At 54.8% G+C, this 26,423-nt stretch overlaps 1 protein-coding gene across 2 annotated transcripts in view; it reads right to left on the bottom strand.

Annotated features, from left to right (window-relative positions):
• The window catches only part of KLRG2 (killer cell lectin like receptor G2), a 33,650-nt gene extending 8,266 nt beyond the window's left edge, over positions 1-25,384 (bottom strand). The window contains exons 1-4 of one of the 2 annotated variants that reach the window (XM_072762907.1): positions 25,309-25,384; positions 8,269-9,373; positions 1,286-1,387; positions 735-880 (exon numbers count right to left, since the gene is read on the bottom strand). In XM_072762907.1, coding sequence (XP_072619008.1) covers positions 735-880; positions 1,286-1,387; positions 8,269-8,944 — 924 coding nt within the window. In that variant the 5' untranslated portion in view covers positions 8,945-9,373; positions 25,309-25,384. Of the gene's footprint in view, positions 1-734; positions 881-1,285; positions 1,388-8,268; positions 9,374-23,516; positions 23,666-25,308 lie in introns of those variants that run through there. The other variant, XM_072762906.1, reaches the window with a different exon arrangement.
• Positions 25,385-26,423: the final 1,039 nt, after the last annotated feature.

Below are 26,423 nucleotides of genomic sequence, written 5' to 3'. Positions count from 1 at the left end.
TGCCTGGCCCACCTTGACCTTCAGATCACATCTTCCTGTCATGTGCCCTGAGCACCACACACCTCTCCACAGGACAGATCAATATCATGATTGAACACCTATTTCTATGATTTCTTTATTTTTCTCTTTCTCTTTCTCTTTCTTTCTTTCTTTCTTTGTTTTTCTTTCTTTCTTTCTGACTTGATTCTTTGTCTGACAGAGAAAGAGAAAGCGCACAAGCACGAGGAGAGGCAGAAGGGGGCTCGATCCCACGACCCTGAGATCATGACCTGATCATGAACCAAAGGCAGACGCTTTACCGACTGAGCCCTTCAGCCAGGTGCCCCTCTCTGGTTTCTTGCTTAACATCTGCCTCACTCACTGCTCTGTGAGCCGTGTGAGATGTAGGCTGGGGGATCTGGATCATCGCTGAATCCCCAGTGCCAAGCACCGCGTAGGTGCTCGATAACTATTTATGGAACCACTGACTGAGGGATTGCTCCCTGTTTACTGTGTGGCCACAGGCTGGGTGGGAGCATCCCTGCTCCCATCTGCCCAGCACCACCTCTACTGCTTAGAATGAAGAGGAAGTTGAAGACCTTGGAGCCCTGATGTCCCGTCTTCCTGCATGTTGCTTTGTTTCCCCAGGCCTGGGTGATTTTTTCTGTAATGCCGAGTTGGACTAGATCTTCGCTAGGAATCTGTGCTCTATACCGATACCTCCATCCTCCCCCTGCCCACTGCCCCCTCCTCACCTGGGTGTGGCTCAGCAGTGGGAGGGTAGCATGGTGAGTCGAGCAGAAGGCCTGGCTAGCCTCCCAGGCCTGAGCTTCGGTGGAGAGGTAGTAGCAGTGCTCCTCAGACCACATCCAGCCCTGGGGGCACGGCTGGCACCTGGCCCCTGCAAGCACACAGACCACTCTGAAGAGCCGAACGTAGGCATGTTAAAAAAAAAAAAATCAAAATCTGACTACCGTATTGAGTGAGGGGGCAAATCTGGAGCATGGGGCTGGCAAGCCACGGGATGGCAAGCAGGGTGGGCAGAGCCCTGGGCAGGCTGTAGAGCCTGTGCAGTGCACCAAGGCCCCCGCCCCCGGGGAGGCCGCTGTCAACCTCTGCTTGTCAGGGCACTGGGCCATGTCCGGGGGAGACAGGAGCTCTCTCTCCTTCTCTTTGCTCACCGAGCCCCATGTCTTCATGTTACATCTGTCCAGTGGGGATGTCTTTTTCTAATTGTCACCAAGCCGCTATAAGGACTAGATGCCCTGGTGGTAGACAGAGGAGGACAGGAGAGGAGGCACCATACCTGCTCTAGAAGCCAGAGCCACAATGGCGACTGCGGACACGGCCAGAAACACAGCCATGACCGCCAGGGCCCAGCGCAGGGACTTCATGTACATAGGCAGCCCTGGGGGAGGGGACAACCAGGAGAGACAGGTTAGAGGGAGCCAGTCCCAACCACACCCAACTCAGAACCATGGTGGCCCATACACCAGCACCCCCCCACCCCCAGCCCAAGACACCATGAAAATCTACTCAATTCAGGCTAGACCTTCCTATTTGGGAGAAAAATGCTAGGAGATACTCAGCTTTTCAAATAACCAGAAGACCTGGGAGTCTGTTTCGAGAAAAAGAAAAAACAATTGGTTGACAACCATCTGCTGAGCACTTGACATGCAGCAGACACAAGGAACAAACACCACCCAGGACAGGGCAAGGCCTCTGAACTCAAAACGGTGCCAGGAGATGAAGTTCCAAACAAGAGAGGATTGCAGGTCCAGTTTTTTTTTTTTTTCACGTTTTCGTTTTTATTTTTATTTTATTTTATTTTTTATTTATGATAGTCACAGAGAGAGAGAGAGGCAGAGACATAGGCAGAGGGAGAAGCAGGCTCCATGCACCGGGAGCCTGACGTGGGATTCGATCCTGGGTCTCCAGGATCGCGCCCTGGGCCAAAGGCAGGCGTCAAACCGCTGCGCCACCCAGGGATCCCTGCAGGTCCAGTTTAAACTTCCACAGACCTGGGTTCAAGTCTTTTTTTTTTTTTTTTTTTTTTTGGGTTCAAGTCTTGACTCGATGGGGGCCTCCCCACACACGTTTTGGTGTTTGCCCTTTTTTTTAAAAAAAAAGATTTTATTAATTTATTCATGAGAGGCAGAGAGAGATTGAGAGAGAGACAGGCAGAGGGAGAAGCAGGCTCCATGCAGGGAGCCTGATGTGGGACTCGATCCCAGGTCTCCAGGATTGGGCCCTTGGCTGAAGGTGGCGCTAAACCGCTGAGCCACCTGGGCTGCCCTGGTGTTTGCCCCTTTTGACAGTGCAATCACCTGCCTCTTCTATCTCTCCAGATCACGGGGGGGGGGGGGGGGGGGGGGGGGGGGGGGGCGGCCACTGTACATAGGCATCTGGCCAGGCGGGCTTTGCAGGTGGCAGAGCAGTAGACAGATGGCAGTCACTAGCCGCTCAAGGGCCCAGGGACCAGAGAGCTGGAATGAGGCTGCAGAGAGGAAAGGATCTCCAGAGACAGGCAGGAGGAAAGGCGCTGGCGAAGGCTCCGAGAGAGAACATACTCGAATGCCAGATGCTGCTCTAGTGACGGAGTGAGGAACCAGGAAGCCCAGAGGCGAGAACAAGGAGAAGAAAACACAGTAAATGGTTAATCCCGGCCATCGGCAGTTCTAAGCAGCTACCCACCCGGAAACATCTAAGGGAACCGAGCGCTCCTGAATTTGATCTCTGCCAGGACACAGAAGCATGAAATCAATTAATGCAAGAGGAAGTCTATTTATTTACTTTTTTTAAAAAAGAATTTAAACTTATTTGAGAGAGAGAGAGAGAGAGAGAGAGCAGAGCACAAGCAGGGGGAGCGGCAGGCAGAGAAAGGGAGAAGCAGGCTCCCTGCTGAGCAGGGATTTTTTTTTTTCCCCCTATGCAGGGCTCAATCCCAGGGCCCCAGGATCTTGACCTGGCCCAAGGCAGATGCTTAACTGACAGCCACCCAGGCGCCCCAAGGCCTCTCTTTAGATTCAGGTACAATTTAAATTTCCCAGACACTTGGCTGCCAGGGCATGTAGGACCCACATCTCAGGGATGAGGGCTGCGTATGCCACATATCCAGCGGAAGGGTCCCTAGAACTCAATCATCATAGTTTTGCCAAAGCCTGAAACAGCAGAAGTTACTTCTCCAGCAAACACTTTATTATTTTGAAAAGATTAATTCCATTCTTAAAACCACATGCATATTCATATATACCTTCACATGAATACATACAACACACACATCAAGAGAGCTGGGACACATTTCCAAGGTTTTTCATAAAACATGTTTTCAATCATAACTCAACTTTCAAAGCATAGGCACTTCTGAAGTCCCTGATTTCCCATTTTCATTAAAAAAAACCACTTGCTTCAAAGACTGAACAGGGAAGTGTGTTATGCTGCTAGATGAAGAGTCACATTCCATCTGTGACCTTTTTGGAGTTTGTTTGTTTTTTTTTAAATACATAATCGGTTTCTTTTTCTTTTCTTTTCTTTTTTTTTTTTTTTTAAGATTTTATTTATTTATGAGACACACAGAGAGAGAGGCAGAGACACAGGCAGAGGGAGAAGCAGGCTCCATGCAGGGAGTCTGGTGTGGGACTCGATCTCCTGTCTCCAGGATCAGACCCTGGGCTGAAGGCAGGCGCTAAACCGCTGCGCCACCCAGGGATCCCGATAATTGGTTTCTTAAAGGGATTTGACCCAAATCTTCATCAACTGATACATGGATAAACAAAATGTGGTATATCCATCAGAATATTCAGCCATAAAAGGTAGGAAGTGCTGGTACATGTTGAAACGTGGCTGAACACTGAGAACTTTAGGCCTAAAAGAAGGCCTAAAGAAGCCTGTCACAAAAGGACACACATTATAGGAGCCTATTTATGGAGGTGTTCAGAATAGGCCAACCCATGGGGACAGGAAGTGCACAGATGGGTTGCCTATGAGAGGTTGGGGGGTCGATGGCTAAAAGGTACAGCATTTTTTTTCAGGTTGTTGAAAACACACTGAACCCGACTGGGGATGATTGTGCACCTCTGTGTCTGTACTGCTGACCCCTGGATGCTACACTAGGAGGGGGTGCATTGTACCGTTATATGATTTACAACTCGATGGAGCTGCTACCAAAAAAAGGGGATTTGAAATTGCTTGGAGTAAAAGATACAGGGACGCCCAGGTGGCTCAGTGGTTAAGCACCTGCCTTCAGCCCAGGGAGTGATCCCGGAGTCTGGGGATCGAGTCCCACATCGGGCTCCCTGCATGGAGCCTGATTCTCCTTCTCCCTCTGCCTGGGTCTCTGTCTCTCTGTGTCTCTAATGAATTTTTTTTTTTTTTAAAAAGCATTAAAATAAATAGGGATCCCTGGGTGGCGCAGCGGTTTAGCGCCTGCCTTTGGCCCGGGGCGCGATCCTGGAGACCCGGGATCGAATCCCACGTCAGGCTCCCGGTGCATGGAACCTGCTTCTCCCTCTGACTATGTCTCTGCCTCTCTCTCTCTCTCACTGTGTGCCTATCATAAATAAATAAAAAAAAAAAATTAAAAAAAAAAAAGATTTAAAAAATAAATAAATAAAAGATACATAGAAGTTGAGAGTCTTAAAATAAAAGCAGAACTAAAAGGCCTGGAGAAGAAAAGGAAAACAAATCTACCCATCACCTCGGTCAGTAGAATTACCGTGACCCGACACTGAACTCAGCCCTGGCCTTTCAGAAAAGAATGGATAAAAGAAATACAGTGGGTTAGGCAGCCCCACACACCTTGCCAACCTCCAGGCAGAGGAAGCCCCGCCTGCCCCCTTGCAAAAGCAATTCCGAATTTCACAGGGAGGCCAAGACATTCTCCTTACATAAGCATGGCAATACAGAGAAAGCTCGAGTCCCCTCTCAACCCTGTTTCTCCCAGCTTCCAATCTCCGTGGCTGCGAACACACCCGGTCCCACACGGGAAGAATAACACACATTCCCTATTCTCTCCAGCACCCTCCCTTCAGCCCCACTCTGGCTTCCACTCAATTTCCTTCCCAAATCTTGGAATGACATCCCTGATGTTACACCCTGTTTACTCTCCAGCTGCCAGTCCATCTTAAAATTTGCCACATTCTCTACCCGTGGCTGCAACACTGCTTCCTCTTAGTCAAATCCGGTGGCCCAGGGTGGAACCAGGTTTTGTAGGACTTAAAGGCTATTCAATGTGAGGGGAGGCATCTTAAAAAAAAATAATGGAAACTTCCAAATACAAAGCTTGGCACGGATGGACTCAGAGGGCTCGTGCCAGTGAGGGTCTGCTCTCGTGCCATCGCCTCCAGGGCAGTCTACCACAAACCCCCTGCTCCTCCAGCTGGACCGGACCATGCTGGGCATCACCCTCCCATTTGGGTCCCATTTCTCCCATGCACCCAGCACTGAGCACATGCTTCCTGCCCAATCCCACCAAGATTCTAACTACCTCTGGAGTTCCTAGGCCGCCCCACTTTCTCCGAAAGACACCTCCTCCCGGAGCCTCTGTTCTCCCTCTCAGCTCCAGAGTCCTCCCTGCCCATAGCCCTCCTGGCTCCATCGCAGGCTGACCTGTCCTTGGGCTGTTTTAGTCCTAAGCGGTTGAATTTATTTTTTATTTTTTATATTTTTTTATTTTTTATTTTTATTTTTAAAAGATTTTATTTATTTATTCATGAGAGACACAGAGAGAGAAGAAGAGACACAGGCAGAGGGAGAAGCAGGCAGGCTCCATGCACGGAGCCCGATGTGAGACTTGATCCCGGGACCCCAGGATCACGCCCTGGGCCGAAGGCTGCGCTAAACCACTGAGCCACCCAGGGATCCCCAAAATTTTTTAAAAATATTTTATTTATTTATTCATGAGAGACACAGAGAGAGGGGCAGAGACACAGGCAGAGGAAGAAGCAGGCTCCATGTAAGGATCCTGATGTGGGACTCGATCCCAGGAATCTGGAATCATGTCCTGAGCCACCCAGGTGTCCCCTAGGCGGTTGAATTAATCGGACACGGAGCTGTAGATTCATTGTGAAGAATCATGTTCTCCCCCCAAAGACACCCATGTCTTAAACCCCATAACCTATGAGTAAGTTAGGTTACGTGGCAAAGGGGACTTAAGGTTCTGGTTGGAGTTAAGGTTGCTTATCAGAGATTTTTCCTGGATCTTCTGGGTAGGCCTCACAGGACCACAAGGGTCCTTATAAACAGAAGAGGGAGGCAGAAGAGGAGAGCCAGAGAGGGCAGGAGAAGGAATCAGCCAAACATTGCGGACTTTGAATATTCTGAGAGGCATGAACTATGGAATGCAGAGTCTTCCAGCTACAAAAGGCAAGGAAACAGAATCTCCCCCCAGAGCCCCCGGGAAGGAGCACAGTGCTGCTGCCAACTTGGCTTTACACCCGTGAGCCCACATCAGCCTTCTGACCTACAGAAATGTGAGATGATAAATCTGCGTTGTTTAAAACCACGAAGTTTGTGGCAATTTTTTACGGCAGCGATAGAAAACACATCACCAGGGCGCCTGGGTGGCTCAGTGGGGGTGAGCCTGCGACTCTTAGTTTAGGCTCAGGTCACGATCTCAGGGAGGTGAGATGGAGCCCCATGGGGGGCTCCACACTGGGCGTGCAGCCTGCTTAAGATTCTCTCTCCTTTTCCCTCTGCCTCTCTCTCGTCTTTAAAAATAAATAAATAAAAATAAAAGGGCACTATACCATCATTCAGAAAATGCGCTCACATCAAACCCTGCAAAAGCCCAAGTGATTCGTGTCCGCGAACGCCACACAAGACTAAGACACAGCAGAGACCCTGGGCTTTGTGGCCTGTCTGGCCTGGTCCTCCCCTCACCTGGCCCAGCTTCTGGCACTCTGTGTCCTGGCCTCTGTTCCCGAGGTTTCCAGGTAGAAGTGGCCTCCGCCACCCCCAAATCCCACTCATTTTCCACGCTTACTCGGAGAAGGCTGCCCATGGCTCCAAGTCCACCCACCGCTCCCTCCTGGCTCCTTGTCCAGGACTCCTTACCTCTTTTCCAGTCTCTTTTTCTCTTTGTTTTTTTAAGGGGAGAGGGGCAGAGGGAGAAAGAATCCCAAGCAGGCTCCACGCCCAGCAGAGAGCTGGGGAGGGGCTCGATCTCACGACCCTGAGCTGAACTGAAGTCAAGACTCGAGGCAGAGCCAAGTGAGCCCCCGGGCGCCCCTCCGGCCTCCTGGTTCCCCCAGCGCCCCCCTCCTCTGGCCCCCTCCACGCCACACCGCCCCCAGCAGCCTGGGCCCGAGCCCCCGCGCAGCAGCTAGTGATTCGGGGAGTGTCTGGGGCCAAAGGCTCCTCAACAGCCGTAGGGGGAAGACGGAGCCGGGGTCTGCGAGAGAGCCGGGAGTCAGGGGCCCGGGTTCGCGCCCGGCCCCTGGAAACCTCCCCCTCCTGCTCCACCGAGCACGCACACTCCGAGGGGAGGTGAGAGTCCTCGCGGGGAGGCTGGGGGGGAAGAGATTTTAGCTGTTCATCGCCATGACGCAGCGCAGTTCCGGCGGTGCGGGCCAGGCCGACCCCGGGCAGCGGGGCGGGGCGCCGGGCGCCATCGGGGGGCGGGGCGTCGGGGGGCAGGGCGCCATTGGGGGGCCGTCGGGGGCGGGGCACCGGGGGGCCGTCGGGGGGCGGGGCGCCGGGGGCCGCCGGGGGCGGGGCGCCATTGGGGGGCCGTCGGGGGCGGGGCGCCGGGGGCCGTCGGGGGGGGGCGCCGGGGGCGGGGCGCCGGGGGTCGTCGGGGGCGGGGCGCCGGGGGCCGTCGGGGGGGGCGGGGCTCAGGGGTGCAGTCGGGGGACGGGGCGCAGGGGGGCCGTCGGGGGACGGGGCGCCGGGGGTCGTCGGGGGGCGGGGCGCAGGGGGACGTCGGGGGGCGGGGCGCCGGGGGTCGTCGGGGGGCGGGGCGCCGGGGGACGTCGGGGGGCCGTCGGGGGGGCGGGACGCAGGGGGGCCGTCGGGGGACGGGGCGCCGGGGGGTCGTCGGGGGGCGGGGCGCAGGGGGACATCGGGGGTCCGTCGGGGAGCGGGGCGCAGGGGGTCGTCGGGGGGCGGGGCGCAGGGGGACGTCGGGGGGCTGTGGGGGGGCGGGGCTCAGGGGTGCAGTCGGGGGGCGGGGCGCAGGGGGCCGTCGCGGGGGCGGGGCGCAGGGGGTCGTCGGGGGGGTGGGGCGCCGGGAGCCGCCGGGGGGGGGGGGGGGGCGCCATTGGGGGCCGTCGGGGGGCGGGGCGCGCTTACCTACGAGCTCCACCGCCCGGGGCAGCTTCTGGTCGGCGCCCGGCAGCAGCGCGGCGTCCTCTTTGCCGCGTGGCCCCGGCTCCCGGCAGCGGCCGCGGCCCGGGGGGGCGCCCGGGGGCTCGGCGTCGGGGCCGCGCTCGGGCCGGGCCGGCGGCCGCTGCAGGAGCGGGGGCGCGGGGAAGGCGCGGCGCGGGCAGGCGGGGGACTCGGGCACCGGCACGGTGAGGAAGCGCGTGGACGGCGCGGGCGAGGGCGCGCGGCTGCCCCCCGCCGCGCCCACGGACTTCACGCGCACGTCCACCTGCAGCTCCACCGGGGCCCAGACGCCCGGCGGCTCCCCCGGCACCGGCTCGGCCGCGGCGGGGCCGGGCGACGGCGGCTCGGAGCCCGCGGACGCCTGGCGGCGGAAGGCGCCGTAGCCCAGGCCGGGGGGCGGGAGCCGCAGGCGCGCGGGACGCGGCGACGGCACCTGCTTCCCGCCGGAGAGGTCCTGGGCCGCACCCGCCGCCTGCCTTGCGGCCCGGGCCGGACTCGGGCTGCTCTCGGGACTGTCGGGCCGTCGCTCCTCCGCGGGGGCCTGCGGCGGCTCCGGCCCGGGCACCTGGCGCCCCAAGGGCTCCATTGGGAGCGCGGCCCCGGCTCGGTCTCCTCCGGCAGCCGCCTGGGCCCGCTCCATCCGGCGAGCGGAGCGGCCGAGAGATGCCGAGCGAGCGCACCTGAGCCCCGGAGCCAGTCAATTTCTCCTCCCGGGTCGGAATTGGTCCAGGCGGGTCAAGCTCCCAGGCCACGCCCCCCGCTTCCCCCGCCCACCCAAGGGCCCCCGCTGCGACGGGCTGGGCGGGCTCTGCTGGCCACGCCCCTCGGGCTCCCGGGGCCGCCCGCACCTGGCGGCGGGAGGGGGGAGGGCCGGAGCGGGGAGGGGGGAGGGCGGGCCGGCCGTCGGGGGTCACAGAACGGGAATCGGGGGCTTGCGGGCGAACCCAGAGCCCCGCCTGACTCCTTCCTCTTCTTTTGTCCCCAGCCCCACGGCCCTCTGCCATTTTGTTGATTTTGAGGGTTATAGCCTGAGAGCTGTTGGCCAAGTCTGTATAACAGATCCTGGGACCTAAAAAAAAAAAAAAATCAGCGGGTCCAAAAGAAATTGGGCGGCCTGAGGAACAGCAGCAGAGCTGGTTGTCCTGACCGTGCAGTGCAGAAGAGGCACCACAGCGGAGAGGCCTTCCCCACCCACAGAAGCTCTAGGGACAGCCACTCTTGGAGGCATGACTCCTATTACCCTAACTCACTAAAAACTCATTTTTAATGAGTTAGGGTAGTAGGGATAAATAAGCATGAAGATGTATTTTCACAGGGAGAGGAGCCTGGAGGCCAGTCAGCCTGATGTGCAGGACAGGGTTCCCAAGCCTGCCTAGTGACCTGAATACCATTTAAAAGTACACATACTCCTGGTTGGGCTTCACCCGGACTTACTGCATCTCACAAGGGGATGAGGCCAGTGGTATTTTTAACAAGCACCCTAAGGTCGGACTGAAAACAACAGAAGACACTCTGTTAACTCTGAATTTCAGAAACACAATACTTTTTAGTATATCCCAAGCACTGTGTGTACTTCTATTTAAAAACTATTCATTGGGATCCCTGCGTGGCTCAGCGGTTTAGCGCCTGCGTTCGGCCCAGGGCGTAATCCTGGAGACCGCGGATTGAGTCCCACATCAGGCTCCCTACATGGAGTCCTCTCTGCTTCTCCCTCTGTCTCTGTCTCTCATGAATAAATAAAATCTTTAAAAAAATTATTATCTGAGCTTAAAATTTAATCTATCACCTATTAAGATATTTATTTTAGAGAGACAGAGAGTGGAGGAGGGGCAGAGAGAGAGAGAGAGAGAGAGAAGCAGACTCCCTGCTGAGCACAGAGCCCAAGGACATGAGGCTCGACCTCATGACCCAGAGATCATGAGCTGAGCTGAAATCAAGTCAGACACTTACCTGATTGAACCACCCAGGTGCCCCTGGCATCCTATATTTTTATTTGCTAAATCTGACCACCTTACCCCGGGGACTTCTATTGGATTGGTTTTAGGAGCAGCATTTGTTAAGACCATGGACTTGTTACTCCTAGGGGAGAAGGAAGGAAGGGAGGACCGGGAGTTGGAATACTAGGAAAGGATGGCCCCTGAAGACAAGTAATTGCGAGAAAAAGTCCAGTGGGAAAAAAGTACTCTATGAAAATATGTTTCATCCCTTCAGAAATCTGGACTATATATTTAATGTGGGGACATATCCATGCATGAAAATACATTTTAAAGGTGTGAAATGATATGCATCAAAGTGATAATAATCGTGGATTCTGCTGCAGATTGGGGGGTTGGCAGAGGAGATAGTGTAGATTTTAATCTTATCAGTAATGTTTCCACTTTCTAGAAAGAGAATGTATTTATGTGTATTCTTAAATAAAAATCCAGTTTTAAAAAGATGGCATATTATAAGGTTTTTTTAGAGCTGATAAAGATTATTGTAAAAATTAAAATAATTCACAAGTATATAAAGTATAAAAAATAAAGGAAAGGTCCCTACTCTCCTTTTTACCTCTCAGAGGTAGTCACTGTCCAAGCTGAGATTGGCTGCTTGTGTATTTATCTTGTGACCTGGAGCTAGGAGAGGAGCACCCTGACTTGCCTTCCTCCTTACGTATCTCCTCCTGGGATAATAATTATCAAATAGTTTATAACATCAAGGATCTCTAACCTTCCAGGTGTTTGGACTCAGAAAGAGTCAGTGAGGAAAACACAATGTGCTTAAAATTTAGACACGCTACTGTGACCTTGTGGGGGGATACTCCAGAGCCTGGCTCCCCTGGCCACAGCTCACTGAACTGGGCTGGGCTCCTGACTCAGAGGCGCCCAAGGGCATCTACATTCCATCTTGAATTTGGACCACGGTTGGCACTGGCATCAAACAGCACTGGAAGTGAAGTCAACACTGGCAGCAAGAAGTGGGAGCAGAAGCTACAGTGGACTCAAAATGTGGCCCTGCCCAGTCTTTCGAATCTGTTTTCAGGATCCTGTCTCCTCTTGTGTGCAGGCACACTTGCATTTCACAAATATTTACTGAGCAGGGTCCCTGGCCTGTGGGTTCACAGCTTGGGCACACTCTGGTGAGCTGGCACAATGATGATCTCCCCTTTAGTCTCTCCCTTTCTACAGCTTCTTTCCCATCGTCAGTAAACACGAGCAGGTTGTAAATGCCTCCTTGGTCCCTATCTCCTCCAGGTAACACTTATTTTTTCCTTGCACACCCAACATACTTTAACACTCACTTTCTCCACTCCATCATATCCCAAGCCCTCCTACACCACTGCAGCGTTTCTGCCCTGGCGAGTCCACCCACATGTTCCCTGTGAAGGGCACCACGCATCACCAAATCCAGCGGATTTCTTCAGAAGCCACAGGTCTGTGGCTCTCCTAACACTGCACTCTGCTGGTTTCCCATCTGCTCCCAGAGGCTTCTCACTCTCCAGGAGGTCACTGACTCTCCTCCAGCTCTCCCTGCAGCCCAAATCTTTCTCTGGATCTGGACCACAACAGTTACGTATGGGTTGAGTTTTGTCTCTCCACCCTGCCCTGCCCCAAATTCATATGTTAAAGTCTTAATCCCCCAAGCTTCAGAATGTGACTTTGAAATTAGGGCAGTGACTGATGATGCGGTCCTCCCAGAGTAGGCTGGTTCCGTAATCCATTATGAGGGGTGTCCTTATATAAAGGGGATGTTGGGACACACACACAGGGAGCACGCTGTGAGAACATGAAGGTGGAGATCAGGGCAATGTGTCTACCAGCCAGGGAAGGCCAAAGATACTGGCAAGCCCCCAAAGACAGGAGACAGGCCCAGGACAGATTCTCTTCCCACAGACCTCAGAAGGAACCAACCCTGCCTGCGCCCTGACCTTGGACTTCCTGCCTCCAGAGCTGTGAGATAACACGCTTGTGTTGTTTAAGCGGCTCAGTCTGTGTCACCGTGTTACTGCAGGCAGCCACAGCAAACAAGTCACCCGTCCACATGGCTGCCTGCCCTGGACGGATGCAGGTGGTCTCTGCGCCCCCACTGCACCCCCACCCTGTGGCCGACACAGCCAGGCCAATCAGACTGTCCCTCGAAGGAATTTTGGCACTTGATCTGAGAGACCCAGGGAGAGGAGCTGTCAAAACTCCAGTAGGGCCACTCCCTGGGGAGAGGACCCGCAAACCCCTCCTCAGGTCCCTGGAGTTTCCCTGGTTTCAGCCCTTCCTAGAGCCTGCTTGTCCACAGGTGTGGATTCCAAGAGCCCCTGGACTATCTTCCCCCTACCTCCCTTCTTTACCTCAAGTTAGGACATCATTGGCCACTCCCGACTGCAAGTGGCAGAAAGCCCAAATTCAACCACTGGCTGCCTTGGGCTTGGCGGGGCTCCCTGGGGAGAAGGCCCAGCTTTGCAGGTGCTGTCGTCAGAAGGCCACTGACAACTTTGGTGGGAGGCCCTAAGGCAGATGAATTCTCCAGCTGTTTCAAGTTGGGGTCAGATCCTGGCTGCCCCCAGAGGAGAACCACTGTCTGCTGTCGTCATCCTTCCTTCCATCCTTCTCTCCCACGTCAAAAGCCTTTTTTTTTTTTCTGCTTATAACAGCAATACATGCTTGTGATACAAAATTTAAATATTACAGAAATACATGCTATGGAAAGTGATTTCATGCCCCAGACATCTCTGTTATTAATATTTCAATATAGAGTCTTCCGGATTTTTTCTATGCCTATCTTACCTATGTCATTATTATATATACATATATTTCCTTTTTTTTTTAAAGATTTTATTTATTTATTCATGAGAGACACACAGAGAGAGAGGCAGAGACACAGGCAGAGGGAGAAGCAGGATCCATGCAGGGAGCCCGACGTGGGACTCGATCCGGGGTGTCCAGGATCAGGCCCGGGACTGAAGGCGGCACTAAACCACTGAGCCACCAGGGCTGCCCTATACATATATTTCCAAAACTTTACTCATATTAAATCCATACGCAGACATCATGTATTCAAGCAGTCTCCTGCCGGCGGACATTTGGACAGGCAGTCCTGTTTCTGCAAAATCACTGCAAAAGCTACAGTTATAATTCAGTGCCATCCCTGTGCCTTGTTTTTAAAAATCCAACTGATGACATCTTCAGGACAGCTTCTTCAAAATGGAACTGCTGAGCCCAAGTGTGGTCAAAATTCCCCAAATTCTATATAAGAAACTAAAGGAACCACAGATGATGGGCTGTTCCCCAAAGCCCCACCCCCACCCCAGCACTGGATATTATCAATTTTCTTTTCTTTTTTAAGATTATTTATTTATTTATTTATTTATGAGAGACACAGAATGAGAGGCAGAGACACAGGCAGAGGGAGAAGCAGGCTCCCTGCAGGGAGCCCGATGCAAGACTCCCAGGACCCCAGGATCACCCCCTGAGCCAAAGGCAGACGCTCAACCACTGAGCCACCCAGGCGCTCTGATATGATTTTTCTCAGTCTTTAGCAATCTGCTGGGTGAAAATACAAAACTTGCATTTCTTTAGTTATGAAGTTGACCACACCTCCATTTGTTAATCGCGTTACCGAGAAGTGTCTTTACCAGTCTCATGGTCTGTGTAAAGGGCCACTGAGACTGCCTCTGGGGCCAGTTCCAGATCATGGGCGGCTTCCAGGAAGTGGCTCCGCAGGCACCCTGTCACTCCTTCCTGCCCTCACACCATGGAGTTCACTGGGCCAGGGACAGTGATGGTATCTGACTTGTCTGAACAGACCCAAGAGTTATAAAAGCATAAACTAAAGCATGGCTGGTTTCTCCTAGGAAGGAAGCAAACACCCCCCTCCCACAGGCTCTTGGCTGATGTCCCCTCCGACATTCTGAGCCCTTCTAGGGCTCCTGGACACACAGATGGCGGGGGGGTAGTTTCTGCATGGCCAGCTCCCTGGCACAGACTCTCCTCAGCTCACATTCCACCTGTCAGAGGCACTCCCACCCCCCTGGTCCCCTGTCCCTCACCTGGGGACTGTCTTCAGAGCACTTCAGCACTAGCTTAGTTAACAAATTCACAAACTTGTTTTGCTGTTTAGTGTTTGTCTCTGGCCTTCTAGAAATCATTGCTGTATTCCCAGAACAGACTCTGGCATGTTCGTCTCTGGTTCTTGGCTGCTGTCACCCCCAGTGGCTTAGTGAATATTTATACAATACTGCCGAATGGGCGCTGTGTAGGCTGCTTGGCATACCTTGTTCATTTATTCTTTTTCTCCCCTGTTTTTTCTTCAAATTTTATTCATTAGAGTCACAGAGAGAGGCAGAGACACAGGCAGAGGGAGAAGCAGGCGGCCTGCTGGGAGCCCAATGCAGGACTCGATCCCAGGACCTCGGGATCAGGCTCTGAGTCGAAGGCAGACGCTCAACCACTGAGCCACTCAGGTGTCCCTCTCTCCAACTCTTGACACATTTTAAACATTAAGAAAAAAATGGAAAGAATAAACAGTGAGCCCTTGAATACCTTCTTCCTAGCTTCAGCAGGTAGCATTTCACCATATTTGCTTTGTCTTTGTCTCCTTGCAAACACGCTTTTGCTTGTTGAACCATCTCCGTGCACTGCACACCTCAGGAAACTTCGCCCTTAAATACTTCAGCATGCATTTCCTAAGAATTCATGTTCTCCAGGGCGCCTGGCTGGCTCAGTGGTTGAGCGGCTGCCTTCGGCCCAGGGTGTGATCCTGGAGTCCCAGGATCGAGTCCCGCCTGGGGCTCCCTGCATGGAGCCTGCTTCTCCCTCTGCCTGTGTCTCTGCCTCTCTCTGTGCGTCTCTCATGAATAAATAATAAAATCTTTTAAAAAAGAAAAGAATTCTTGTTCTCCTAAATGAGTATATGAGTATAATACCATTCTCGAACCAACAAATGAACAAATACTCCATACTAGACGATACTAAAAAGATCATATTTAAATTGCCCCAATTTTTTTCAAACCAGGATGCAATCAAGTTTGTACATCGCATTCAGCTGTTGTGTCTGTTTACTGTGTCATAACTGTGAGGAAGGCACTAGAATTCCTACTGTAGGGGTGAGGAAACAGTTGGAGAGCTGGAGGAGCTTGCCCAGGATGCCTTCACGCAACTCTGACTCCCAAAGTTCTCTCTTCTCCCTCCTTCCCCGCATCTGGCCGGCCTAACCCCACACCTCAGTGCCCTAGAGGCTTCACCCCCCACTCTCACTGATCTGGTCCATGTGAGTCAGGAGATGGGCTGAGGTTGAGGTACTGGCCCAGTTACTCAGCAGGCTCACTTTCAAGCTCCTCTGGCCGCACACCCACTCTGCAGCCCTGGCCTTGTCTCTGTTGCTCTCTGAGACCTTAGCCATCAGTTGGGAGTGACAGGCAGTCCAGTTTGTGCCTCATTAAGGGGAGGATCTGCCTGCATTAGGCTGGGCAGAGGAGAGCCTAACATGGCTCCGATGGAGGGACAAAAGTGCCTTTTAGTCAGGTGTGTGGGTTCAGCTGCAACGGGGACTGAAAAAACATTCCACCTGGATGCACGCAAACTCATCCAAGGAGACTTCTAGAAGAGCAGGAAAACATCTCCCTGAGTCATCAGCTACCTGCTTGCAAGTCAAAACAAAGATCCTCTCTTGCTGGGAGCTCCACCCCTAGAACTGTTCCCATGGAAAGCAGTGCATGCATGTTGGATCATGAGCAACTAGTGTGTGTGTGTGTGTGTGTGTGTGTGTGTGTGTGTGTGTGTGAATACACAGCCCTCGGTAACATCTGGGGTGGACCTAACCCTCCTGTGGATGACAGCCCCATGGTTCCCACCGTGGCTACTCTCTATGCATCTGGGCTCAGCACTTGAAACAATCTGGATGCCGGCAGGTGCAAGCACCGGGAGACTAGGGGGAGGCAGGGGACATGAGACTCAGAGAAGCAGCAACCATCACCTCATATCACAAGTGTGTAAAAGACTCCCATGGGCTGGGGGGAGACCCTCATCACCAGGTCTGAGAGCAAATGCCCAGGAGCACCTTGGTGAGGAGGCCCTAAATTTGGCCTACGGGGTCTCTAGCCTGCTGAATACAGATCTTGGGATTTTTTTTAGCCTCTATCATTGGGTGAGCTACTTCTTTTAATATCCTGTAATAAATATAATCCTTTACAATATGTATGAGGAATTGGCTCACCCAATGATAGAGGCTGAGAAATTCCAAGGTATGTCCTATTGAGTCTATTTCTCTAAAGAACCCTAATACAACCTTTGTGTGTGAGTGTCATGGACTCCTCTTCCTGGCCGGCCTTCCCGAGCTGCACGATGCAGAGGCAGCCTCCACACATGCCTGTTCATCCCCCCACGCCCCCTCCTGCCCCTGGAAGGCCCTGCCGCCACCCTGCCCTTTGGGAGCAGGTCTCTGGCACTGTGGGAACACCTGTCCTCACCCAGTATCCTCCAGCCTTGGGCTGTTATTTGGACTCAATCCCAAGTCCTCCCTCCTCTATCCCAAATCTCCTGTGCTATGATTATTTTATAAATCAAGGCTTTTAAAAATAAGACACTCAGTTCTCCCTTGGGGCTAGGAACACTGTCATTTTCAGGACAAAAAGTCCAACTGTCCTGCGAAGAGAAAGAAGCAGAAAATCCTCTTTTTTGGTGTCGAGTCAACAGGAGAGTAAGATGGCTAACCGCGAATCAGACTATTCCCATCCATTGGCTGGAGCAGGCGTGAGGAGGTGCTCGGCTCCAGGGGGACTCAGTCCTCACAGTACAGTCTAGGTAAGTGTGCCCCTGGGCTAAGCACTCAGAGCCGGCGCTGCTGGGGCACACCCTAGTCAAGAGCCCCTCTACTGGACCCTGTGCCCGGGGCCCGGTGGGTAACTCGCTACGGAGAAGATGTGAGGGGGTTTTTCTGCACGGCCCTGACTACCCACTCCAGGCTAGACTGTGCAGAGCTCAGGGAGGACAAGAGCCTGATTCTGGGTCCACCTGGATCTAAAAGGGGGGTGCCCCCAGGGAAGCAGGGCCGCTTGATGCCAGGCTAGATAGCAGCGCTGGAGCCGACAGGCAGCTCTGGGCTGCTCAGGATGAAAGACCAGACACAAGGCCTTGGCAACCCCATAACCAGCTGGGGGTCGGTCTCCCCTGGGTTGGGCTGAAATTGGCTCTATCAGAACTGAACTGACCTGGCTGCCTCTGTCTGTCCAAGGCATGGGGTCCCTGTCTGAGGTGTGGGGTCGCCTGCCCAAAGCTTAGAGTTCCGTGCCCTGCTGGGCCCTGGTCCTTCTCAGTCCTGTTCTGCTTCTGTGATGGCTCCCTCTCACCTGCCTCTAAACGTCCCCTCCACCCCCTCTGCTCACCTCAAGATAGGTGGGCCTGCTTCCCGACACTTGTCTCAGATATCTGAAGGGCCTCGAACACTCAAGAACTTGTCCATGCGAGAGAAAGGAGGGTCCTGCATAAGCACTGCGACTCCCCAGGGACACCCTCTCCCCTCACAAGGGAACAGCCCCAGAATTCAGGGATTCTCCACATGCTGTCCCCACGTCATGGCCACTCCTCCCTGCCAGTCCCAATACCAGAACACCTCACAGCCAGATCTTCCCTCAGGCTTTAATCCAAAGCATGTGTCCCTAGGGCCTCAGGAGTCTGACAGAGTCTGACCCCACCTCTGACCCACAGACCGAGCCGTTCCCCCTCAGGGGAAACCCACAGCCTGGACATTGCACGACCATGGACACTTGGGCCAACCTCTCCTGCACCTGTTGTGACCACCCTCAAGGTGTAGACTCTTCATATCTGACCTACCACGGCCCAGAAAGAGCCTGAAGTCCCCTCACTGCCCTGGAAGTGGGAGTTGTAAGGACCTTCCAAGGCCCAGGTTAACAACACAGGCATTTAACAGAGACCAGGAGCACACAACAGGAAGAACATTGATGCTAACCCTGCTGCATAAGGCTTTGCCAGGGACGGGCATGTCATTAGGCCATACTGCCTGTTGGTGGTATTGTGCAAACGCTTCCCAAACAGCTAGAATATTTGGGCAGATGGTGTACAGTTCTGCATAGTAATGAGCCTAATATGATTGCCAGCCTGTCAAACACAAGGAGAGGGAAGGCCAGAGAGAGGGAGACAGTCACAGCACACAGTAAGGCGGAGATCTTGGGAAACTGTACACGTGCATCAAAATGACCCAAGCCTTCTAGAAGACATTGAAGTAAAAATGCAAGCAAGTAGAGAAAAAGAAGCTTCTCTCCCCAAAGTAAAAGTCAAACCCATTAGTTAAGAAGTAATGTCTGATGGGGAGGCTATTGAAGATCTCTGGCTGTGAAGGAAATCTACTAAAGAAAACAGTTAAAACAGTTTGCTAAAATTTCCTATTTTGTTTCTTTAAAAGTTGGTATTTGGTTGTCCTTTTTATAATGCAGACAGAACTTTCTCTACTGTGTACCATGAATACTATCCATTATACATACATATAATATCATACATATGTAATAGGGTAGAGTTGGTGGAGGAGGGTCAAACAAGTAAGAGCATGATAGAGAGAGACACAGAGAGACAGATTATATTGGACTCGTTTCTGTCCTAATTACAAACATACGCATCCTTTGGCCAAGCAGAAGTCGTCTGCCACACAACTCTAGCTGACATGAACAAAACCCTCTACAGACGCAAACTTCTTGGGGAAGGGTCTTATGTCCCTGACAGTCTTGGAACCAAGTCCACGGGCTCCATCAAGGTCCTTGCTTCTCCCTAAAGGAATAGACATTTCTATTAGTGGGGACCCATCAGAGATCCCAGGCCACAGGGGACCACATCATATGCCAATTCACGTCCACAAGAACCTACCCTGCACATTCTAAATTATAAATCCATATATATAAAACCCTGACAGGAAATTCAAGGTCCAAACCGGGAGACTGATCACCGTCAAGTTTAAAGGTCTTGCTCCCTTCGCTAACAATTCTAAATTTCATGATGAACACCTACACATTAGAAGAAACTTGGATTTACTGTTTTAGCATAAAGATGGGTGAGGGCATGACAGTCAGGAAGGTTGGACGTTTTTAACTGATTTGTATATAGATTCCTGTGAGAGTCTGATGAAAGTTGGGAGTCTTTTCCTCTCTGTAGTAAAATACGTGTATTTTTGCAGTTTTCAGGGGGGTCACAAATTCCCTGAAGGCCACCCACGAACAGCAACGCAAGGACCTTTGGTCTACAGGACAAAGCTCTAACTAGTGGCTTATTGATTCCACCGCATCTTTGCCCATGAAGCTTTCACAGGCCATTGGTGGCGGACTGTTCTCCATCTGTGTCATCAGAGCCCCAAACTGGGTTTATGGATGACTTTATATGTGACAGATTTAAATGACTCAAACACCATGACTCAGATAGCATGATAGTCATTCTGGCCACATGCTCAAGAATTAAACACTGATTTGCAAAGGTGCCTGGGTCAGAGTCAGCCCTCGGGTCATGATCCCAGGGTCCTGGGATCGAGCCCCATGTCGGGCTCCCTACTTGGTGGGGAGTCTGCTTCTCCTCTCCTTCTGCCCCTGGCTTGTGCTCTATTTCAAATAAATAACATCTTTTAAAAAAAAAAGTAAAAATAAACACTGATTTGCAGCCAGAGTTATTTCTGCAAGCAAAACTCTTAAACTACAACAAGCAGTTATTGTTAACTTTAAGGACACTTCACAATGATGATTAAGAAAACTTATGATTTGAAAAGCCAAAGGGATAACGATCTGCAAGGTCCATGATGGTTCAGGCAGTCCAGATTGGCCAGGCCTTCTAGACACATACATTTCCCTGGCCATGGAGGCAGCTCAGGCTCTATCCTGGCTTTTTTTTTTAAAGATTTTATTTATTTATTCATGAGAAACACAGAGAGAAATAGAGGCAGATACACAGGCAGAGGGAGAAGCAGGCTCCATGCAGGGAGCCTGACATGGGACTCGATCCCGGGACTCCAGGATCATGCCCTGGGCCAAAGGCAGGCGCTAAACTGCTGAGCCACCCAGGGATCCTCTATCCTGGCTTTTGAAACCCCTCCTCTTCTTTACAGTCTGGGAACACAGGAGTAAGAGACTGGCTTGTCTTGTCTGTCTGACTTGGAGATTTTATTGGTTACCTGCAGATAAGACACAATCCTGATACAAACCTAATGCAGAAAGAAAAATTTACTTGTGGCTTTTATTTTTTAAAGATTTTACTTATTTATTTGACACAGAGAGAGAGCACAAGCTCGGGGAGCAGGAGAGGAAGAAGCAGGCTGTCTGTAGAGCAGGGAGCCCAACATGGGGCTCGATCCCAGGACCCTGAGATCATGACCTGAGCTGAAGGCAGACACTTAACCAACTGAGCCACCCAGGCATCCTGCTCACAGCTTTTATGAGCTGAACTTGCCCTTCCTTCCAACATCCCTTTTCCTGTCACCATGGCAGTGAGTAGAATATGCGGATCTTAGTGCTGTCCTGTTTGCAGTTCTTGGTGTTGTCACCTGAATTATGTCCTCACAAATTCCTACGTGCAAATCCCAACCCCCGGAACCTCAGAATGTGACCTGATTGGGAGATCGGGTCACCCAGATGCCATTAGTCAAGGTGAGGCCATTAGGGTGGCCCTAACTCAGTAGAACTGTAAATTAACAAAGGGGAGATCTGGACACAGACCCACGTACTGGGAGAGCACCATGTGAACACAAAGGCAGACTGGTGTGACGTATCTACAGCCAGAAAACACCAAAGATTACCAGGAAACCACTGGAGGCTGGGAGAGAGGCAAGGAGCAGGTTTTCCCTGATAGCCCTCAGAAGGGGCCAACCCTGGTGACTGCCTGATCCTGGATTTCAAGACTCCAGCTGTGTGAGGTGGGACGTTTCTGTGGTCCACACCACCTGGGACTACCTAGTACTTTCCTGCATCAGCCTTAGGAAATGCGTATGTTTACCTGGTCCTCTGGTAGGTCAGGGGGAAATACCTCACCCATTTCAAACATCAAAAAGTGCTTAAGCACTCAGATTTTATAGACCAGATGGAAGAAATATAAATCCACCTTTGGGCCCACCTTAATCTCTGTCCACAGGGACTATCATGACCTTTCAGTCTAATGGTGTGTCTTTGCCTAAAGTGTTATGGTGGGTGGGGGGCTGGGAGGATGCCGGGGTGGCTCACTTGGCCAAGGGTCTGCCTTGGGCTCTGGTAATGATCCCAGAGTCCTGGGACGGAAACCCCCTCCCATGGAATCGGGGCTCCCTGCTCAGCGGGGAGCCTGCTTCTCCCTCTCCCTCTGCCCCTCCCCCTGCTTATGCGCGCGCGCGCGCGCGCGCACACACACTCTCTCTCTTTCTGTCAAATAAATAAATAAAATCTTTAAAAAAAAGTATTCTGGGAACAAGAGAAATGAGGGCAGGCTGTTCACAGCTTGGTTTAAGGAACCAGGTCAGAGTCAAGAGAACAGTGCAAATACATATTTTCTGCCTGAAAAACCTCATAACCAAATACCAGGCTTCTGCAAGAGCACTGACATTATTCCTCAGCAGTGCCCCCGATGAAGACCACAAACACTGGAAAAGTTTGCACCCCCAGCTAACACACTGTGTACCTCCAAGGGAGTTACTACTTGTGGGAGAAGTGACGGGAGTTGTGGCCCATAGAAACCAAAGAATCCTGGGCTGGGGCTCCACGCAGGAGCCTTTTCACCAAAGTCGTCATGAAACTCCCCAAGGGTGGCAGGAAGGAAAAGGCATGCCCTCGGGGCATCTGAAGAGTCCTCACCCTCCTCTGGGCAGCCACAGCCCTTGCCAGGCTGTGGGGCTTTGTGGTCAGGTAAGGGCTGAGATCCAGATCCCAGCGCCGGGTACCCACCTCTCACCCCTCACCCCCCATCAGGTGCCCTTGTGCAGTGAGCAACTTGCACAAACAGCCATGGCAGCTCTGACTGCCCTTTCTGTCCTCAGTTTGCATCTATCTTTGCATCTATTCTTTGCATCTACTTGCACTTCTCCTATATGGGTGGGGTGTTTCTCCTGTTGCCCAAGAATGGCAGCGAAGGTCCAAAGCTGTGGGTAAGAGGTGCTGAATACCCCATATTCTAAATCTGAGGAACCCCAGCAGTCAGGCCAAGGCTCTCTCTCTGCAGGGCTTATTGAGTGGTGCCTATTGAGAATTTTCTTTCTCTCTCAGTTCAAGTTCACGCAGGGAAGGGGGTCATCAGCCCTTGGGAGGACAGTGTTTGGAATGCAGCTGCTCCCTTAAAGGGTGGGAGATTTTGTATCAGCATGCCAACCAGTCCTAAGGGTTACCTCGCTTCAAGCTTATGGCCTCGGTGCTTGCGGACCGAAGTCCCTTGGTCGGCCGCAGAACTTTGAGATTTGCAGGCCTTGGCGGGGGGGTGAAGCTCCAGACCACCTCGGAAGGTAAGATCAGCGGCCGCAGCCACCAGCAAGTCTGCTCGGGGTCATGCCGACAACATGGGACTAAGGACCAGGACACCTCCTCTCCAGCGTGCAGCCGCCTTCCCTCCCCTGCAACCCCCCCCCGGCTTCACCCCTCAGGGGATGGCGAAGGTGCTGAGACTAGTCCAGCGGCGGCCCAGCTGCCGGCTTCCAGAATAAAGCGACCTTCCCTTTCCCTCCACCCCTCATCCAGCAGCGAGCGGCCCAAGCTGAGCTCCCACCCGGTTCTCTGCCGGTGGCAGCTTCCCTCCACGAAGCCAGCCCGGGGCATGCGAGGAACCCGTCGTGAGGTCCAGGGGGCGTCTAAAAGCAGGGCCCGGAGTCTGCCCACGTGAACCATGCGGCCGGGCACGTGTCCGGGGCGTCCGCTGCGTCTGCGCGGCGGGGGGAGGGGGGGGCGGGCTCTCCGGGGCTGTCCCCTGGCGCTGGCACTTCGGGAGGGCAGGCCTGCCGCGGGCTCGGAGACCCTGAGGAGCTCCTCCGGGCCCGGCCCCTTCCCGGCTCCGCCGACAGCGAGCTCCCCCGGGCCAGGCCTGCTCTCGCAGTGACCCGCGGCCGTGGGCGAGCCCCCCGGAAGTCCCCCGGGGCCATGGCCAGGCCGCGGTCCTCGTCCTCGTCCTCGTCCTCGGGCCGCGGGGAGCGGGGAGCGGGGAGCGGGGAGCGGGGAGCGGGCGAGCCGAGGGCCACCCTCCGCCGCCCCCCCCCGCAGGGCCTGGGCGTGGCCCCTGCCCACCGCGACGCCTTCCCGCACTGACCCGACCGGCCGAGCCCCTAAGGGCGGGCGGCTCCGCGTCCGGACGCCGCAGCGCATCCCGCTGTCACTAGGTGGCGACGCTGTGTCAAGGTGGCGCACCCGTCGCCACTCGGCGCAGCCCCGCAGGCGGCCTGAGGAGGAAAAGGGAACGCCCGGGGCCTTCCCGGAGGGGGGCGAGGGGGCGGGGGAAGGGGAGGGGGCGGCGCCCGGGTGGGGGTGGGGGCTCGGGGGCGGGGCTCCGTGCTCAGCCCCGCCCCCGCCCGACCGGGCCCTCCCTGTGCTCCGCCCCCTCCCCCTCGCCCCCCTCCCGCCCTGGGCCCTCCCTTGCTCCGCCCTCTCCCCTCCCCCGCCCTCCCTGTGCTCCGTCCCCTCGTCCCCCCCCCGCCCCCGCGGCCCTCCCTGTGCTCCTCCCCCCTCCTCCCGTGTGCTCCGCCCCTTCCCCCTCCCCGCCCCGGACCCTCCCTGTGCTCCGCTCCCTCCTCCTCCCACTCGCCCTCCCTGTGCTCCGTCCCCCTCCCTCCCGTGTGCTCCGCCCCCTCCACCCTCTCCGCCCCCTCCACCCTCTCCGCCCTCTCCCCCGCCCTCCGGTGTGCTCCGCCCCCTTCCCCCCGCCCTCCGGTGTGCTCCGCCCCTTCCCCTCCCTCCCGTGTGCTCCGCCTCCTCCACCCTCTCCCCCGCCCTCCTGTGTACTCCGCCCCCTCCCCCCGCCCTCCGGTGTGCTCCGCCCCCTCCCTCCCGTGTGCTCCGCCCCCTCCACCCTCTCCCCCGCCCTCCCGTGTGCTCCGCCCCCTTCCCCCCGCCCTCCCGTGTGCTCCGCCCCCTTCCCCCCGCCCTCCCGTGTGCTCCGCCCCCTTCCCCCCGCCCTCCGGTGTGCTCCCTCCCCTCCCTCCGCCCTGCCTGGTGCTCCGCCCCCTCCTCCTCTCCCCCGCCCTCCCTGTGCCCCGCCCCCTGCCTCCCCCAGCCCAGGGCCCTCCCTGTGCTCCTCCTCTCCCCTCCCTCCTGTGTGCTCCGCCCCCTTCCCCCCGCCCTCCCGTGTGCTCCGCCCCCTTCCCCCCGCCCTCCCGTGTGCTCCGCCCCCTTCCCCCCGCCCTCCCGTGTGCTCCGCCCCCTTCCCCCCGCCCTCCGGTGTGCTCCCTCCCCTCCCTCCGCCCTGCCTGGTGCTCCGCCCCCTCCTCCTCTCCCCCGCCCTCCCTGTGCCCCGCCCCCTGCCTCCCCCAGCCCAGGGCCCTCCCTGTGCTCCTCCTCTCCCCTCCCTCCTGTGTGCTCCGATCCCTGCCACCACGGCCCCGCCCCCCGGCCCTCGCTGTGCTCCGCCCCATCACCCGCCCAGGGCCCTCCCTGTGCTCTGCCCCCTCCCTGTGCTCCGCCCTCTCCCTGTGCTCCGCCCCCTCCCCCTCCCCCCCGCCCTCCCTGTGCTCTGCCACCTGCCTCCCCCTGCCTTCTCCACCCCCCTCCCCCCCCCCCCCGCCTCCCCCGTGCTCTATCCCCTTCCCGTCCGCAGCGCTGGGTGGGGAGCCGGGTTTTAGGTGAAGGGCTCTGTCGGGCAGGATGTGAGCCGTGGGGGGGGGGGGGGGGGGGGACAAAGCACGCGGGCCGAGCAGGAGCCCCCGAGGCACAGACCCGGGGCTCAAGGCCACGCCAAGGTGGGAGCTGTGCGTGAACTGCACGATCCGGCCGCACTCCCCACCTTGATAGGCCTGTCCCCCCCCCCCCAGCTCACACCCCCCGCGCAGGCGCTCAGTAAATACTCGGCGGCGCACGGAGCTGCCTGCGGCGCCCACAGCGGCCCTCACCTGGGGTTCCGCCCTCGGTCTCGCTCCGGGCAGGGCCGCCCTGGAGCTTCCAGTTTTCTGGAAGGGTTCCCTGCGAGCGCGCACTGCGGCTCCGGACCAAGGTAGGGCTCTTGTTCGTGGCTTCTGGTCCTCCGAGCCGCTCTCCTGCACGCCGGCCGCTCCGCCGCGTGGTAGCTGGATTCGGCTTCTGGTCTGGACCAGGGAACACACCGAACGGGATACTTCCCTCGAGCTTCTAGAGTCTCCAAATGTTCCAACATGGCAGTAGTTCTAGAGACATCACGATGGTCACAACCGAGTGGAGGTGCTTGTGACCATCCGGTGGGTAGACCGTGTGCAGGACAGCCCTCCATGACAAAGACTCTTCTGGCCCAAAAAGTTGACAGTGTGGAAGTCGCGCAACCCTGGAACATGGGAATGTTTCTTCGGTTCCTATGTTGCTCCTTAAAAAGAATTCTCAGGGTGCCTGGGTGGCTCAGTCAGTTAACTGTCTGCCTTCTGCTCAGTTCATGATCCTGGGCTCCTGGGATCCAGTCCTTGAGTCCTCTGTCCGGCTCCCTGCTCATGGGGGAGTCTGCTTCTCCCTCTGCCCCTCCCCCTCCTCATGCTCGCTCTCTCTAACACAAAAATAAATAAATCTTTTAAAGAAATCTCAGTCCAGAGCTGTTCTTGTGCTTATTCTCATTCTATAAGTTAACCACCTATTCTTATCTCATGACCCTCTTCCAAACAGTTGCATTACTTCCTATGGTTTCTGGAGCATTGCTGAATATTCAGTGATGTTGGGACAACAGCAAAACTGCAGGGCCCGACCCCTAGATCAGGTGAAGGTTCTACACGGTTCCCTGAAAAGTCACACGTGACTGCTTATCGTAGACCTCTGGGTCACTCACAAGAGGAAAACACTAAGACTTACTCAGGGTCTTATTGTGTTATATTGTATTAATTTTATTTAAAAAGAAGTTTATTTAAAAATTTTAAAAAGATTTTATTTGATAGAGACAGCACAAGCAGGGGGAGCAGCGGGCCCAGTGAGAGGGAGAAGCCGACTCCCGGCTGAGCAAGGAGCCCCACCCAGGGCTCGATCCCAGGATCCTGGAATAATAACCTGTGTG

This window comes from Vulpes vulpes, chromosome 7, assembly GCF_048418805.1.
Source record: "Vulpes vulpes isolate BD-2025 chromosome 7, VulVul3, whole genome shotgun sequence".
Classification (NCBI taxonomy): domain Eukaryota; kingdom Metazoa; phylum Chordata; class Mammalia; order Carnivora; family Canidae; genus Vulpes; species Vulpes vulpes.
The sequence above is the reverse complement of the archived record's forward strand: the minus strand, read 5'-3'. Positions and strand labels throughout refer to the sequence as shown.